Here is a 17919-nt window from a genome sequence, read left to right as displayed (position 1 = left end):
TTTCCAAGCAACTGGGGAATTGAGCAAAATAAATCAGAACTCTTCTGATTTTGCTCAGGAGGCTGGCCTCATTATAAGAGCAGATCTATTAGCCTTCTTGCCATTGTCTTTCATTTCTCAAGTGAGGTGATTCTAATTAAATTAATCTGCATGTCAATCTATTGGTGATCAATCAAAGAGCCCGAGGTTTCCCCAATGCTGGTGGGTGCTTGTGGCTGACAGGGGCTGATAATGGAGGAAGAAATAAGCTGGCAGGAAAAGTTAATTAGTCAACATAATAGGTGGATTAAACAGGGGCTGGCTGATGGCCGTTTCTCGTGTCAAAGCATGAGTTGGGAGCCAAAGCTGCGATTACAGGCAATTATTATATTTGGTTGTAAGAGGTCACATGAATAAACATATCTCTGTGGGGTTCAGTTTTAATCCCGCTTCCCCTTTTAATATAAAGAGATATGTAGGCCAATCCTGTTCATTGTTTTAGTCAAAGTTCTCAGAGGCACACATTTTCTCAGACCCTTGTGGCAAGCTGGACTGAGTCACCCTTCGATGTGGCCTGGGCATCTGAGTTTGCGTTTCATCAGTTCTGTGTTTTACTTTTTTCTCTTTGAAAGAGATCTAAGTAAGACCTTTAATTAGCAAGGGTTTTTTTTTTTTTTGGGTGGGGGGGGTAGCATGATGATAATAGCTCTGAGGGAGGTTTAGATGTGATTTACTAAACTAACCTGGGACAAAAGAGTAAAATGTATAAGAAACTTCAATAAGACCTTGGGGAGAGGAAGACACAAGCAGATCCCAGCTTCTACTCCAACCCCTCTCATTTTCATTCCCCTATCTTCTTAACCCTGACACAGTAGGGAAGAGATATTTTAAAGATTTAAAAGACTTCTATTTGCATGATCTACTGTGATATCTACTTCAATGTCTAAACTGAAGGGTAATTTAGGTGAAACACAGCCACCCTTGTATAATATATATATATATATATATATATATATATATATATATTTGTACTAATAAAGACCGCCTTGTAAAAATTATGGTTAACAGGGTACCTTTTGCTGCATAACTATAAACTGTGCAATTTTACTTAAAACGGCATCAAAAGCGTTCCATGCTGAAGACCCACTCATCAATAGCGCCTCTTGTTAGATATGTACAACATAAGCACCAGTTATTATGTGAAATAGCTATGCAATTTTCTTCAGCTCCCAGCTGTTATTTATTTAACTTGAGTTTATTTCCCACCATGCTTTTATATGAAAATGCTCATTCATTTTCCTCTCCTGTCTCTAGGTCGTGGTATCTACCACAGTCAACGTGGATGGCCATGTCCTGGCAGTCTCCGATAACATGTTTGTCCACAATAATTCCAAGCATGGGCGGAGGGCTAGGAGGCTTGACCCCTCGGAAGGTACGCCCTCTTATCTGGAACATGGTAGGCGAATCATTTTCATTGGTTGGCATTGCTACTTTTAACTGTGACTTTGCGTGACTTCTTCCTTCCACCTTCACCACATTTCCTATGGGCACAAATTTTAGAGTTTCCAGTTGAACACTGCTGTTGTGCTTTGCATTTTGACCCTGCAAACTAAAAAGCTAAGGATTTAAAGGCATGGGTCTATCTTTTAAGCACACTGTTTTTGGTTGCATGCCTGACTCTGTGTCTTGGAATGCTGGTATCTCTTACTCTCAGTTTGGAGAGAGAGAGACAGACAGACAGACCTGGGCCAAGGAGCTCCCATTTGACTACAAAATGAGAAAAGTCCAGTCCGTAGGTGAATAGGGCAAAACATCCAAACCTGCCAGCACATCTGTATAACTAACTACTTGTGGATTTCACTTGGAGATCAGGTTTAGAGTTAAGGGTGGTCATCCTTCCTGCTGTGGTACTCAAATGCCCCTCCTCTGCCTTCAATTCTCTATGCCAACCACTCCTCCTTCATCTTCATGTGGCATAGCCTGCTTTCTACAGGGAGACTTTGGCCAGGTAGAAATCACTGTCACCAAAGGATGTGAAATCACTGGCTATCTGTGAGACAATTGGAGGAAACAGTCAAAACTGGTTTGAGAAAAGGGCATGTTACTCAGAGGGAATCTGAATTAGCTTGGTGTGCATCTAAATAACTCACTTGAATATCTAGGTGATGAATTCCTCTTTCTGTCTACCCAAGAATCTACTGCATACCAGCCGCCAATTTTGCTTTCTCTGGTCTTCCCAAATGAAACCCAACCAGCTCTTCTCACTCTACCACCCCTCCTTTGCCAGGTCAGCAGGATTCCTTTGAGAACACAACCATACAAATTATCATCCGATAGCCTGACTTTTACTATGGCCCACAAGCTATCCATGACATAATTCACAAGGTAGAAAATTCCCTTCCCTGCCAGCATCCCAATTTAATAAACATAGCCCTGTCATCATTTTTTTCCTGTTTTTTTCCACCTGTGCTTGAGGAATGCACAAACAGTACATTTCATTAATTAGCCCGATGTCATACTCTTAGAAGGCATTTCCTCCCCACACACCCAGTTTTATAGTCTTTCAAAAGTAAACCATCATCGTTCAAATGCTGAGGCTTTATGTTTCATTAGTGCTGAGATGGATGGGTATTACTTTTTTCAGGAGGCCATTTGAAACACCTGCTCATGATTACATCCCTTGCTCCATTTCTGTACTTAAAATTATCCTGATTCTCGATTTACAGTAATGGGGCTTCCTTAATACCCTTAAAGTCACTGAAGGCATCGTATGGCTAAAGGTGCTTAGGTGGGAGGAAGAAAAAACACTTGATAAATAATCATCAGGCACATTTTGGAGAGCCTGGGTCAGGGACCAAAGTTGTTGCTTTGACTCTGACTGGTTGCAATGGAAACTGGCTGATCTAGAGATGGCCTTAACAGTCATTTGGAGATCTGCAGTTCATGGTTTTTAGAGAAAGCTCTAAGCATAGCTCCGGTGTTGAGCTCCTATCCCCCCCCTTAGGAAGTGATGAGAAGGCTGGCAGCCAATAAAGCATTTACTCTAAAGAATCTGCTTTCAACTTTCAGAACCCACATTAAAAAGTCAAGTCTAGTCTGGTAACATGCTTGTGATCCCATCTCTGGGGAAGCAGAGATAGCAGATCTCAGGGACCCATTGAGCAGGCAGCCTAGCCCTATTTGGTGAGTTTCAGGTCAACAAAAAGAACTAGTCTCAAGAAACAAGGTGGTGGCACCTGAGAAACTATCTATACCCAAGGTTGTCTTCTTCCTGTACACACACACACACACACACACACACACATACACACACACACACATACATACACACACACACACATACACCACACACACACACCCAGCACAGGTAGGAACATGTATATGCAAATCAATACAAGTGAAAATAAATTTTCAAAGGAAATGGAACACCATACTACTTATCCCTGCAACAAATATCCCAAAGTAAATAAATAAAAAGTCACCAGGTAGGAAGGATGCATCCAAAAGGTAGAGGTCAGTAACACTGTTTTGCAAAGTGATGCAGAGAACAAAGTCTTAAAATAGGCACCAGCAATCCCAAATTCTATTTTTCATCTCACTCTGGTCAGATGTTCCAGTTTGTCAAGAATCAAAACTCTCTTACTTTTTAATTCTTAATAGCGAATTAATTGTTATCATTTAACAGCTAACAGTTAGTATTTGAACACAGAAGGGAGGAAAGAGTACAAAAGGAGAGTGCTGCCCATGCTAACCATTGAGCTCTCTTGCTCAGAACATGACCAGACATCCTCTTAGCTCAAATGCTCCCCCTGTAAGGATACATGCTAATGTACCAGCTGGGACACCATCTTGTCCCCAGACAGAAAGAAAATACTGTCCTCTGCCTTGTTGACCAATCTACAAAGAATGGTGACATTTCCCTGTTTATCAATGAGTAGTTAGATCACTGGAGAGGTCATGACGCCCTATGTCCTTCACACTCATCAAACCCTTACTGCATGTCTCCCCACTAGAATGAAAAGGTAGCCATGTTCAGATCTTGAGTAATGACAGTGTAGTTCCATAGAAATCTCATTTTCTACAAAGTAGCCATAGATAACCACCCACTCATTTAGACACTTCAAACGCATGCATAAATACCTCCTTGGCCAAGGGTGACTATTGACCTTTCTTAGTGATGTCTGGGAGTGGACCTACATGCTAATTCATGTTGGTTTGGAGGATAATGTGTCTGTCTTTCCATTGGAAAATCCCATTTAAAATGCCTTATTTAAGGCTCACACCCAGTCTCTGCATTGCCACCTTAACTCCTCACAGCTTGTCTACACCTCTTTAACCTATAGATTCCTCATTATTCTGGTCCTTTTCCCACCTCATTTACAGGTAGCCTGGATTATTTTGAGCAATACAGCACATCTCTATTTATATCCTGTTTGTCAGACTCTGGGAGGAAAGTCCCTCTTGTGGCTCATCTTTCTACATTTCTAGAAAAAAAAAAAAACATGGTGTACATTCATGCATATAGTTTTCCCTGAAAGGCCCATGCCCTTGGAGCTCCTAGGCTCAGATTAATGTCTCTGGATTTAAAATCTGAGGGATGACAAAAGCAGATTTATTTCCTAGAATCTTGCATGATCCAAAGAGGCTGAAACTTGCAACACTGTAGCTTGTGGTAATCACCCCCTCCCTCCCATTTTTCTCTCCATTCATAAATAGTAAGATTTTCTTTGGCTGGATATTTATGGGTATCTTTATTTATGCTTCTTCTTTAAGCAATGGCTTTATGGAAGATGTACAGTTGCGGAGAGAGGCAGCATCACAAGTAACTGCTCTCACGATTCTAATTTCTACAAAAACCTGGGTTTGGGACCAAGGGATCTGAATCGTGCCCACCCGTGGTAATATGAAACATTGGTATATATGTGTGTACCTCATCTTCCAGTCAAGCCACTCAGGCAAATTTGTGGACTGTGTACAAGACTGCTTGAAAGGGCTTCAGGAATGCTGTTATTGTCACTGTGGTTCATCTCAAGTTTCAGGTTCTATTTACTCGAATTTAAGGCCAATTGTGGCATCAGTTTCTCTATTTCTTTCCCCCATGGCAAAATGCTGTGTCCTCACAATGCTAGAGTGCAGAGACCCTGTCAGCTTGCATGCGCTAACACTTTATTATCTAATGATCTAATATGCAACAAGGCAGAGTGCCTATGCTCATCATCCTGACACAGAATGCCGGGAGAAGTGACTAAATTACTTTATGTACCATTAGCGCTAGCAGCTATGGTGAACTCACCGGCAGCATTTATGCAAATGTCTGTGAATACACTCTAGTGGCTTTGTCAGGGAGCTGTCTGACAAGCAGTTTAAATGCTCATTTTTAGGATATATATATATATATATATATATATATATATATATATATGGACATGTATCTGTTTTTCCTCCCTTTTTTGTCCCTTTCCTTTTGGAGTCTCTTGGAGATCTTACATCCCATGTGACAACTAAGAAAATCAGAACAGATTAGAGAACTCCTATCTGTAGGGTCTTTTCTAGGAGTGGGGTCAAGCCTATGTTTTGGTGGCATTTGCTTTCAAACATATAGCGCTTAAACAAAAAAAGGAAACAGCAGCAACAATAAAACCCTAGCTCTTATGAGTTTGTACAGCCACTATATATATTTTTGAGAAAACAAAAAGCAATGAAAATATTGAGTGTTTCATAAAAGAGTGTTTTAATGGTCATGAGTTATAATCTGGGTTACTATGTTGCTTTGTGGCTCAGTTATTAAAAACAAAAAAATACTTTTAAATAATGGAAGGTGAGTTGGGCAGTGGTGGTGAACACCTTTAATCCTAGCACTCAGGAGGCAGAGGCAGGCAGATCTATGTGAGTTCAAAGCCAGCTTGGTCTACAGAATGAGTTCCAGGGCTACACAAAGAAAGAAACTGTCTCGAAAAACAAAACAAACAAAAAACAAGAAAAAGCAAAGTAAACAAACCAAAAACAAGAAAAAGGAAAGTAGTGAATAGATTTGTGGGCATCACATGTAAATGAATTAGAATTACATTTCCCTTCAAAGTAGATACAAAGCAATAAAACACGAACATGTCAGGATCCCAAAATAAAAGAAATCAAAACAAAAGTGGGCTTTGGAGAAATGACAAATATTTTGGAGAATGAAGAATGGTGACAGGCTCACTGGGCCATGTCCCCATTGTAATTACAGCTTTAGAATGACTACAAGTAAGTCTGCCACCACCAGTTGGTTCTGACCTTTCGGTCACATCTCCCTGGCATTATGGTGTTACTCTGGCTCTTTAGCATATGACCTTCATAAAGCCTTTTGCTTCAGGCTGGGCAGTTCTTGCTTATGTTGCTTGCCCCAGGGTATTCCGCCTCATTGAGTTCTCTCTGTCCAGCTGCATTTACATTTGTTATGGGCATGAGGAGAAAGATGATTTGAGGGTAGAGAGTTGCTTCAGATGAAGGAAAACAAAAAACAAAAAACAAAAAAACAAAAACAAACAAACAAACAAAAATGAACAAACATGTGACAGAGCCCTGGGGAGTATGGGAGAATTCATGTGCTCTGAAAAGTATTTTGAAAAATCCAGTTGTCTGGCTGGGGAACTGGAGTCTAGTCCTGACTTTGGCTTTAACTAGTTATGTGCCTTTGGGTAGGTCCCTTTGCCTCTGTGGCCTTTAGCTGCAAATTTGCCCAAAGAGATCTTACTTGGGCCATTTTCGACTCCTGTGATGCCCCAAACTAAAGTCATTGGTATATCAGTGAATAAGGTACATATGGTATTGGTGAAACAGATTTCAAATCATTTACTTGTTCTAAACATCTACCAGATGCCACTTCTCTGTGTATAGTAGCATAAGTAGACAAGAGAGAAAGTCAAGAAATGAAACCAACAACTAAATAATTACAGCAGAGCATAGGAGACTAGACAAAGGACTTCTCAGGAGTCCAGGAAACCTTTAAGAATTTCTTATTTATGTGTAAATTTGAGAGCCTTTTTTTTTTTTTTTTTTTTTTTTTTTTTACAAGGAAAAGGAATAGTATATGCAAAGATGTTTGGCTTAGGTGACTTGGTTTGGCTGCCAGGGCTGCAAGGGACCCACACAGTCCTAAGCTGGCTGGTCAAGCCTTGGCCCAGGGCTTTGATGAACTCAGTGTCAATAATGTTGGCTCTTCCTGTCTCATGAAAGCCTGGGGCAAGATGGTGTGGAGTTGCTTATAACTTTGCTCTTCCCTGCCAGGCTTAGGAGCTCACCAGGGAGTTGGCTGCTTCTTGGAGCTGTTTCCCTGATTACTTCTCAATCCATCAGGGGTGTGAATGCTTCATACAGACAGCCCAACATTTTGAGAGTTCTTTTTCCAGATGGTTTTGGTTTTTGAATTTACTTTCTTGTAAGTTGAATAGAAGGAATTTCCTTTTTGACTTAGTTGTGAAGGTAGAGACCTTCACCTTATGAAGGAAGGAAGGATGGCAGCACTTTTGACCTACAAGATGTATATTGCATACTCCCTCCCCACTGAAAAAGAAGCCTAAATCATTGAATCAGTAAAACTAAAGCAAAATGATTGACAAAAATGTATCTTCTCAAGTAACTTTTACAAAATAAGAGTAAGTAGAAATGGACCTAGGATTTGATCCTGTTTTTCCATCTATATGAAACTGAACAGCACTTATTCGAGTACATAGTGCTCCAGGTATCCATCATAAATACAAGGAAACCAGAGCTAAGGAGAAAAAGACATTTTCCCAGAGTCACATAGCATTTAAGTTGTAGATCTAGGGTTCAGATCCACAAAATCATGACTCTGGAATCTGTGCGCTCAGCTGGTACTTCATGCAATTACGTTGAATTATTTTAATCTCCTATTCAGTTGTAATTGTGTTATTTCCCTCCATACAATTTAAGGCATTTGTGGTGGTATCTTAAATTTTCTAAAATCAGCCCCACACATGCATTTTTTAAGAGGAGAGAAAGAGAGACAGTGTGTACTTCCCTTATAGTTAATTGTCCTTCATAGCTTCCTGTTCCCATGGTAAGAGCCCATTTTGCTAATCAAACTTTAAAAACTCTGATTGATTACAGGTACAGCATAGTTTGTTTTTATTTGTGTGCCTGCACACATGCGCACATGCACAGTACACTGTGTAGGTCACCAGGATGGCCAGAAGAGGATCAGAATCCTTGGAACTGGAGTTACAGGTTGTAGTCAGAGTGCTAGGACCTGAACAGGAGTCCTTGAGCAAAGTAGGACTCGCTCCTATCTACAGAGCCTCCTCTCCATCTCTTGGTGCATTTTCTGTAACATTAGCAAGATGACATGGAGGCTGGCCATACCTTATTTATCTGCAGAGATGTTCTGACTCATCTGTGTCTAAGTCATTTGAGGGTCCCATGGTCTCTCTGGTGCCTATAAGGTGGGGGAATGGAGACCATAAGAAAACCATGAGATTGCCGGGTAATCCTGACAACAACTGTAGGATTGGGAACTTCAATACTGGAAAATATTAGAAACAATATTGGAAACTGATGGGCTCAAAGCTTTCTTATAAGAATCTCTTGGTCAGCTGTGGAAAACTCCAGTACTTATTATTATTATTTGGATCTAATAAATGAGTGAGCCATACTTATTTTAATAAGCTCACTCTGGTATTTTTATTGGGGGTGGGGTGGGAAGGGGTTCTGTTTTGTTTGGGTCAGAAATGAAGAAAATTTGTGGTCTTTTTTTTTTCTTTTGCTGTTGTTGCTGTTCTGTATTTGATCAATCATGTACCCCATTTCCAATCATGTTTGTTTGTATAGTTCATTGTTCCAAACCAGGATCCTTTCTGTTCTTGCTTCTCATGGGGGGCCTCTCCTTACACGAGAATTCAAAAGGATTCAGGCAGTGGCAATATGCAGATGGGTGTTTCCATATTCTCTTTCTAAGCCCCTGTTTATAATGTGATATATAGGAGTGGCCATAGGAGTGGTTTGAAATATGTTTTAAAGATTAATTTTATTTTAATGATGTGTGTTCTTAATTCTTGTGTTTCTTCTATGTGTGGGTGTGTGTGCACATGAGTTTGGAGGCCTGAGGAAGCCAGAGACTCCAGGCTACTCTGGAGCTGTAGTGACATGCATTTGTGAGCTGCCTGATAAGGGTGTTGAGAATTAAACTGGGGTCCTTTGCTAGAGCTGGGTGTGCTCTGAACCACTGGACCATCTCTCCAGCCTCAAATTTTTCTCATTTTTTTCAGTTATACTTATAGAAATACATTAAAATGAAGCTTTCTGCTGCTCTCATGTATGGCTTTAGGGATGAACTTAGATTTCTCTGAGACTGTGTTCCCTCCACATTGAAAGTGGAGGCTTGTAGAGCCCTTCATGCTCCAATAATCTTTTGAGAATGTTTATGACTTCTTGGGGAACTACACATACAGCATTAGGGGGTGGCTACCCAAATGCTGAGGGGACAGTTCTGCGGTTAGACCTATAGGCTAGCTAGCATAGCTGAAAGGGCAAGCTTCAGGCTCAGAGAAAGATACTACCTCAAGGGAATAAGGCAGAGTGATAGAAAAAATAGCCAATGTCCTCCTTTGTTATTCATATACATATGTACAGGCATGTATACCTATGTGTGTGGTGTGTGTATATGCACACATGCACACACATACACGCACACATGCACATGCACACACCACACACAAACGCACACACACGCACACACACACACACACACACACACACACACACACACACACACACACCAAGGTCTCATTATGCAGCACAGGCCAGCCTGAAACTCATAATCTATCTGCCCCTGTCTCTGGGTTCTGGGGTTACAGCATACATTGCATGTCTTAAGATAATTTTAAAACAGTTATTTGCTTATCCTTTTTTTTTTTTTTTTTGAGATAGGGTTTCGCTGTATAGCTTTGTAGACCAGCCTGGTCTTGAACTCATATAGATCCACCTGCCTCTGCCTCCTGAGTGCTGGGATTAAAGGCATGTGCCACCACTGCTCTATAATTTGTAAGGAAATAAAATTTATAATTACTACTTCATGATTATGATCTCATAGACATTACTGTTTAGGGCAAGACCAAACTTAGAGAAACTGTAAGATGATCTAAACAGAAACCACAGTTAAACAAAATCAGGAAAATAATTGCGTAGGTGGTACTAGAATGAAGCAAAATAGTGAGGTAAGTTTAAAGCATGCTGTTAGAAAGGGGTTTAAAGATCTGGGGAAAAATTTAATTCATTCAGTTTACCAGGAAACATGTAAGAGTCTGGGAAATATTCATTTTTTCCTTTTCCCAGATAGATACTGGTTTGTTGTTGTTGTGTTTTTTGTTTGTTTAAAGAAAACTCTTTGGGTTCACTTTACCTTACTGTCCCCAAAAGATTTTAAAAATCAAAACCTCTCCCATGCTGTTAACTCTATTTTATTTTTAAGCAATATCTGCATGTCAGAAAGCAGAAAGGAACCCGAGTCAAGAGTATGAATGGGCTAGGGTTCACCCAGGCAGCCTATTATGATAATGCACCCAGAACCAGCTGGACACTGAGCAAAGCTGACAACTGTGTTGTCAAGGGCAGCATCACCCATCAATTTCTGAGATAGGATTTGAGTTCAAATGACAGAAAGAGCAGCAATTCTGTTGAAGCTGATGCATGGGGGGAAGGGTGGGGAAGGCAGGGCAGGAACCAGCAAGGCCTAAAGGCAGGAAGTCCTGGGACCTCCGGAAGCTGGTGGCTCTGGTTTTTTGTTTTTTTTTTTTTTCATCTGGCTGCTACCTTCCCTTCTAACTTTAACTTCTGTCAGCAAGACCCACCTGGGTCCTTGCATGATTAGAGCCATCTTCGTGGGGAGGGGCTAAGGCTGTGTGTGGGTTACTGATGCTAATTTTAACTCCCAAGAGAATAGGGTACCAGCTGCCGGAATAGAGGCCAGTTCAGCCCAGGAAACAAGGCTCCACATGGCCTCTTATCCATGGAGGAAGCACATTGTGGGTATAGTGGCAATTGTTTATTTTGTTTGGTTTTTGTTCTTTGGAGAGAGGGTCTCACTTAGCTCAGGCTGGCCTCAAATTCACTCTGTAGTCAACACTGGCCTTGTTCCTCCTGCCCTTACCTCCTAGATGCCATGATCACAGGCATGAGCTGCCTGACTTCGCAGCTGCAGTTGTCAATGCAGGCTGGAAGAATTCTCAACTTTCAACCCACCCATAAAGCTCTTGCACAGGGTAGTACCCTTGGTGATTGCTCTTTTGTTTTTCAGTCATTTATCTGGCCAACAAATATTTATTGGTTCTCTGCCTACTATAGTAGACAAGAGGGGTGCAGAGGTGAACGATGCAGGGGCAGGCATTAACATTATGAGACACACAGCTACATGCATATGCAAATTCATGTACAGGGAATAATGGTTTAAATAGCAATGGTGAAAAGGGCTGCCAAAGAGAAATACAGACCACTAAGAAGGCTTAATGCAAGGGACACAGTCAAGTCTGAGGAGTCAGGGAAAGTTCATTTTAAATTTTAATTGAGTAGCAGTTAGTGAAGTAAAGAGAAAAAACAAATCAGCCAGAAGAGTATAGGCCACTAGAAATTTAAGGGGTTGGGGTTGATGGGAAAGGTAGCTTAGGTCTAAGAATTGTCCCTGAGGAGTAAATTTAGAAATTTTACATGGGTCAGTTTCTCTTTTTGGTTGGACATAGACCTCTGTTGTTTCCTATTAGTTTTGTGATTAATGCTACAACTTGTAGCCGGGCAGATTGCACAGGGTAGATTCAGTCCTGTGTCTCCAGAGGTGATGGCTTTGGTGCTGTCAAAGTACTCACGATGTATCAGATACAGTGATGAGGGCTTTGAAAACAATTTATTTTATGCTCTTGAGAGCCAAGGGAGGGCAGTGCAGTTATAATCTCCACTTAAAAATTAGGGAAACTGAGGCCAACTCTTAAGGATTTTTGTGTGGCCTAACAAAGAGTTGAGTTTGTTTCTGCAACCTTGAACCTTCCAAGATGCTGACTCTGGGGTCATGGCTACTGTTCTTTCCTACTGTTTGGTCAGTGCTACTCTTTTCTCTCTCTCCACATTGAACTTCAGAGGTGGAGAGAGTCTCTTGCTATTTGAGCCCGTAATATAAAACTTGCTCCAGTTGAAGCAGATTGACGACATTACTCAAAGGCAAACTGAAAAGCCAGGCCTATGCTCAATCCCAAGGGTGAGTCACTTGGCTCGAGCAGTGACACATGGGAAGGTACTTTTCTGGGTTAAGATAAAAACTCCTGGTATCGCATCTCGCTGTCTGGCTATCGGGCACCCCATCTCTAGCTCCCTGGGCCAGTATTGCAACCTGAAATACTCAGTGGGCAGAAATGAAACTTTATAGAATTTGGGTGATCATCACCTTTATCAGATGAATATGATGCCATCGGCAGGATTTTAGCAACATTGTGCAGAGGTGGGTGGGGGGCAGTTTGACAATTGTAGGCTTCGATGCCAACCTGCCACATGCAAGTTGGCAGGAGGATGATCCAGCCATTAAAATCCTTCTGCAACATATGTGCAGGCCAGTCATAGCAGAAGCCCTGATATGGGAACCAGACCAGACAGGCACCAGGGCAGGAAGAGAAAAGGGAAACACAAAAGTCACACTCTCGAGACCATGGGGCACACAAATAGACCTACATCCACCGAACACATATATGATCACTAAAGATGAAAGCAGAACTTTGCTATTAATAGATTCTTATCCCAATCTGTGCAATTGATCAATATTTTATACATGGACATTTGTTCTTCTGAGTCTGATTTATATAAGGGTTGTAACCAGCAAGATCCCAGCTGTCTGAAACCACATTCTTTACCTGCAGTTCTGGTCCAGGATGACATGGGGAACAGGGACAGGCAGGGTTTCATGTTTGAGATGTCAGCACACCAGTCTCTTCTATTGACCTTAGGAAAAAGTAATAAAAATGTCATGTTATGTGTCTTTGTAAAACATGAATGGGTAGTAACACAGTTTGGATGTTATTTAGAAGAACATTAAGATAAATGTGTATGTTATAAATTGAGAATTTTCTTCCCTCCCTTTTCCTCACATTCCTTTCTCATCTTCCTTTTCCACATTCTCTTCTTCCTCCTCTCTCTCTCTCTCTCTCTCTCTCTCTCTCTCTCTCTCTCTCTCTCTCTCTCTCTCGCTCTCGCTTGACTGTGTTAGCGATCAAACTCTGCTAGGTTTTAAGCCTGCTAGGTTTTAACCACTGAGCTTGATCCTCAACCTTTCCTCTTTGATTCCTTTTCTTTTTTTGGTAGAGCATGGTTACGGAAGCCAAAACTCACTGAGCCCTTGCTTGTGCTCAGCCAACAGCATGGGATTTTAGGCCCACAACCTGTGTGATGGTGGACAAAGGATATGTCCCAGCCATCCTTAATGTGCTTTCTCACTTGTTGATAGAGGGGGAAAGTGCATCTTTGGTAAGCCCTGCTGCTGGCCAAGTCACTAAACCAACAGTGTTCTTCCAGTAACTATCGTGTGTTGAAAATATAAAGTTAGACCTCAAATTCCTCTACCTTTTAACTTTGGCAGGCTCCTGGAAGGTCTTTTTGATTTGGTTAGTCTGTGGGACTCAATCCTTGATGGAAAAAAAGTTGGTAAAAATAGAAGAATCTTTAAGTTATCGTGTCAGATTAATCTATTTAATGTTTTAGAATTTTCTTCATGAAAAATTCTCCAGTGAAGATCATCAAAATACACACTGTCCATATTTCAAATGAAAGCAGGGCGACGCCGATTTATACTTTGTAAATTCCTCAGAGTGCTAGTGTCACTAGTATTAGAGGTACAAATGCAGGGTGTGTTTAGTGGCCCAACTTGTAACAATAGAGATGTTTCTAAGCCTGGAAGCTTGGCAGATTTTTCAGTGTGTTACTGTGTTTAAGTTGGCGCCTGTGATATTATGCAAGGATGTCGTTTTCTGAACTTGGAAATAGAAGAAGGAAATAGAGATTTTACTATAGTTCATATGTGGGTCTGTGTCTTAGGGGGGAAATAACTTTACTTGGAAAGAGAGCAGTAACACTCTGTAAAGTTAATAAATATCCACCCTCTATACTGGGGACAAGGAATTACACAACCAAAATGTCATGGAACTTTTGGCTGTTTTTATAGGATCAAAGTGATTATTTTAGCCAAATAGGACAGATATTTCAGATAAGCACCAAAACTGGAAGGGAGGTTTGGCTTCATCAGTCTAAGCAGACTTTGAAAATCTCAAGTAGGACTGACTATATCTGAGCTGCAACTTCCTCATCTATACAGCAGAATAACCTATGCTCGCCCACTGCTCAAGGTTAATATTAATGGCAGAGACCTTCAAGTACTAACCAGTGTTTAAATCATCAGGCATTAAGTGCCAAGTACTGTCATCATCCATCAGTGTGCCAATGGGTGAGGTTCCTCTCTGTGTGAGATGTGCTGGCTGGTCAGTCTAACACATTTAGAAACATACTCCCTTCTTACTCTGTGTGGGCGTGCGCGCATGCTCACGCGTGCGTGCACACACACACATACACACACACTGTATACAGGAGTGTGTATACACACAGGCATCAAGGCTAAATTCAAGAAGAGCAAGAAGCATGAGTGGAAAAGACAAGGGGACTTGAGAATGGCCTAAGTTTTCTAGACTATGCTGGAAGCCAACAGCTTCATGCAAAAGTTGCATCTTTCCAGTAAGGAAACTGCTGGACTGTGTCGAAGCAAGTGTTATATCACTTTCCTGAAAAAGCAACACCAGGAACATCTGAGGACCGTGGATTTGTAGGGTTGTGAGCATTTGTATTTGTGCCTGTCCCCCCATCTCCTTGAGATGAATCCTTTTCCTCCTCATCTTTCTTATTCCCTTCTGCAGCTATTCCCCAATTACTATGTATATAAAGCACTTTATTTAAATTCACCGCAGTCTTGTGAAGTGGGCTTTTTAATAATTATCATCTGCAATTAAAATGGCAGAACCTGAGTTAGGAAAATGGATTCACACCCAGTGGTAAAGAGCAAAGCTGACCCAGGAGCTGAGGTCCCCTGGATTCACAGGTAGTGTGGCATCTGAGGCCATTGGTGGGATGGGGAAATCAGGCGGACATAGTCGTGTGACAGCTGATATCTGAGCGAGGTTCATGTAGCTTTAGGAAACAACTGGAGCATGAACATGACCATCAGGTGGTAGAAACGAATTGGTTTGGCAAATATCTTGGCTTTCTTCACAGTTCCAACAGGACAGTCCAGATCCTGAATAGTCATGTAGGAAGTTGAGTCAGTACCCATAGAGCTTACAGAGGAGTGGAATTCCCACTCTTCATTGCTCGTCATGTACAAAAAGTTTGATAATCCACATTTCTGCACTTGTGACATCATGGTTCGTCACCACGGAAACATCTGTGTTGTAACCAGTACTGACTTGCAGCACTGCTGGCCATGTTAGGGAGGAAAGGAAACTGGTTCAGCATGATAAGGCTCTCAGTCATGAAGTCCACTCCAGCTCACTTGCCACGGCAGCTATATTCTCAGAGTATACGGAGTTATTTGCAAAAGCAAAAAGCATGGCCTGTGCCTTATTAAAAGCTGGGCAAGGTTGATTTTGAAATGCAGCTCACATACAGAACATAGAAAGTAGTCTATGCTGCCTTGCATGATGATAGTGAAAATGTTTCAACATTCTTCTTCTCAAGTGCTTATACAGAAACTGCGCATACAAGAGAAGGCAAGCTAGGGAGCTCCCGTGGTGTCTGCGGGTAGGGGATGTAAGGCAGAACCAGGAATGGCCATGGCTAGGGCTTGCATTTATTGTTGATGAGTCAGTGGCAGCATTAGTCACTGCAGGAATGAATTGCCAAGGATTGATCCCTGACTTGGGGAGGATTTATATCCTCTGTGCACTGGTGGATCATGGGTGGGGGTCTAGCTTTTGCCCTGTGTAGTTTTGGGCTACAGTTTACATCATAATTTAAACTAACAAAAGGGAGGCATAGTAGATGGGAGGGATGGTAGATGAGGGTCTCAAATAAGAACAAAGTAAAATGACACATGCAAGCCAGATGGTGGTGGTGCAGACGTTTAATCCCAGCACTTGGGAGGCAGAGACAGGTGGATCTCCATGAGTTCAAAGCCAGCCTGTTTAGAGTGAGTTCCAGGCCAGGCTCCAAAGCTACACAGAAAAACCCTGTCTAGAAGCCCCCTCCCCACTGAAATGACATGTGTGTGTGAAAATGCCCCAGTGAGTCTCATTACTTTATGTACTGACTTTTGTTAGAACGTAGGCAGGATTTTGTTGCTGACAAATATAAGGTTGTATATAAAAATCTGGATGGTAAATTCTCTTTATAAACTAAAGAGCTGCTAGTGTAGTGCCCATACACTCAAAGGACAGCAGCTATGTCACATTTAACAATGTCCCTTTCGTGTTACTTTAACTCCCTGCCTGGTCCTGCAAGGGCTTGCTTTGTAGTCCTTCTTGGCAGAATTTGAAGGTATCACTCCTAGCAGATCTCTTGGAATATGCAGAGTACCCCAGAGCTGGCAGATCTGATTACCAGTTACAGGCTCAATTATCTGAACTTGGTCCCTAGACCCATGCTGTCCGATAGAGGCTTATAAAGATGAAGGGGTGCTGTCTTGGAGCTCTTTACTTCTGTCAATAGAAGCAAATAATTTTTATATTAGTTAATTACATATTGAATAAATTATTTGTGGATAGTGGCTTCTGCACTGGGCAAGCTGGCTAAATAATAGGGCTGGATTCCCAGTTAACTAGCCTCATTTATGATAAAATGTGAAGGACAGACTCTGGGACTATGTATATGCACATGTCCATGTTAAAAGAGTAGGTGTGTGTGTGTGTGTGTGTGTGTGTGTGTGTGTGTGTGTGTGTGTGTGTGTGGTGAGGGGGGAGGAGGCTGATGCTTCCATAGCTTCCAGACTAGAACTGTGATCACTTGAAGGAATCAAAGAGTCTTTTATGGGGTGTTTACCCACACATTCCTACCAACACACTTTAGTTTGGATGGGAAGTTTACTGTTGCTGTTGTCTAGCTGTTCAGTTAAGGGAACTACATAGATATAATAGCAATGTCCATGTATGGAAAGGCTGACATTTGATGGTCTGCTGAGTACCACCATTTGTGATGGTGTTGTACCAATGTGAGAAAGGATATATGGAATGCCCACAGATAGGTGCTAGATTGCTCTGTCTCCTCATTTTTATTTGGCCATGCCCATTACAGTTTGTTGTCTCTCATAGTCTTCATCACAAACATACTGATCATGTGGCTATAAACATCTGATAAGAAGATCCCCTGTTCATGGAAATTAGCCGTGAGTTCAACAGACTTTGCCTGAGAAGCTTGTGACAGCCTTCTCCACTAGGTCCTTTGTTACTGTTATAGAGATGGTAGTCCCAGAAGCACGCATTGCTCCAGGCATTGCCTCTTAGCGGTTTCCTGGCCTCTGTCCTCAGCACTTCCATAATCTGACTTGTCCAGTTGAAAGAATGAGTTGGCCACTATTTCTGAGGTTCTATGCAGGGAGCGTGGGCTGAACTCAACGTGATTTATTCAAGATGAAGCTGCAAACTGCAGCCTCCCCCAGGCCTCACCCTAGCAAGAAAGTTTCCTGAGAAACTTACAAAACCCAAAAGAAATGACAAAGAGAGTTGTAGTAGCTAATTGTTAAAGAAAAAAAAATGACTAATACTAACCTTCCATGGGGAGGGAGAACAAAGCCCAAATGACTGTCTTCTGCCTGAGTCACCCATTCAGAACTACATATCTTCCGTACTCACAGTCACGGTTTTGTGGCACATCTTTTCTCCCCTTTCTGCTTTTGCAGGCAAATGTTGCCACACACACCTAGGATGAGAGCACTTT

General features: G+C 41.7%; 2 protein-coding genes across 8 annotated transcripts in view; both read left to right on the top strand.

Annotated features, from left to right (window-relative positions):
* Nucleotides 1-17919, top strand: part of Adam19 (ADAM metallopeptidase domain 19) — a 1172352-nt gene that overhangs the window by 40522 nt on the left and 1113911 nt on the right. The window lies entirely within an intron of this gene.
* Nucleotides 1-17919, top strand: part of Ebf1 (EBF transcription factor 1) — a 391326-nt gene that overhangs the window by 266091 nt on the left and 107316 nt on the right. For 5 of the 7 annotated variants that reach the window (XM_051180881.1, XM_051180880.1, XM_051180884.1 and 2 more), the window contains exon 8: nucleotides 1294-1435. In XM_051180881.1, coding sequence (XP_051036838.1) covers nucleotides 1294-1435 — 142 coding nt within the window. The remainder of the gene's footprint in view (nucleotides 1-1293; nucleotides 1436-17919) is intronic. The other 2 variants (XM_051180883.1, XM_051180882.1) reach the window with 1 other exon arrangement.

The sequence above is a fragment of the Phodopus roborovskii genome, unplaced genomic scaffold (assembly GCF_943737965.1).
Source record: "Phodopus roborovskii unplaced genomic scaffold, PHOROB, whole genome shotgun sequence".
In the NCBI taxonomy this organism is placed as follows: Eukaryota; Metazoa; Chordata; class Mammalia; order Rodentia; family Cricetidae; genus Phodopus; species Phodopus roborovskii.
Note: the sequence above shows the minus strand (reverse complement) of the source record. Positions and strands in the feature narration are given on the sequence as shown.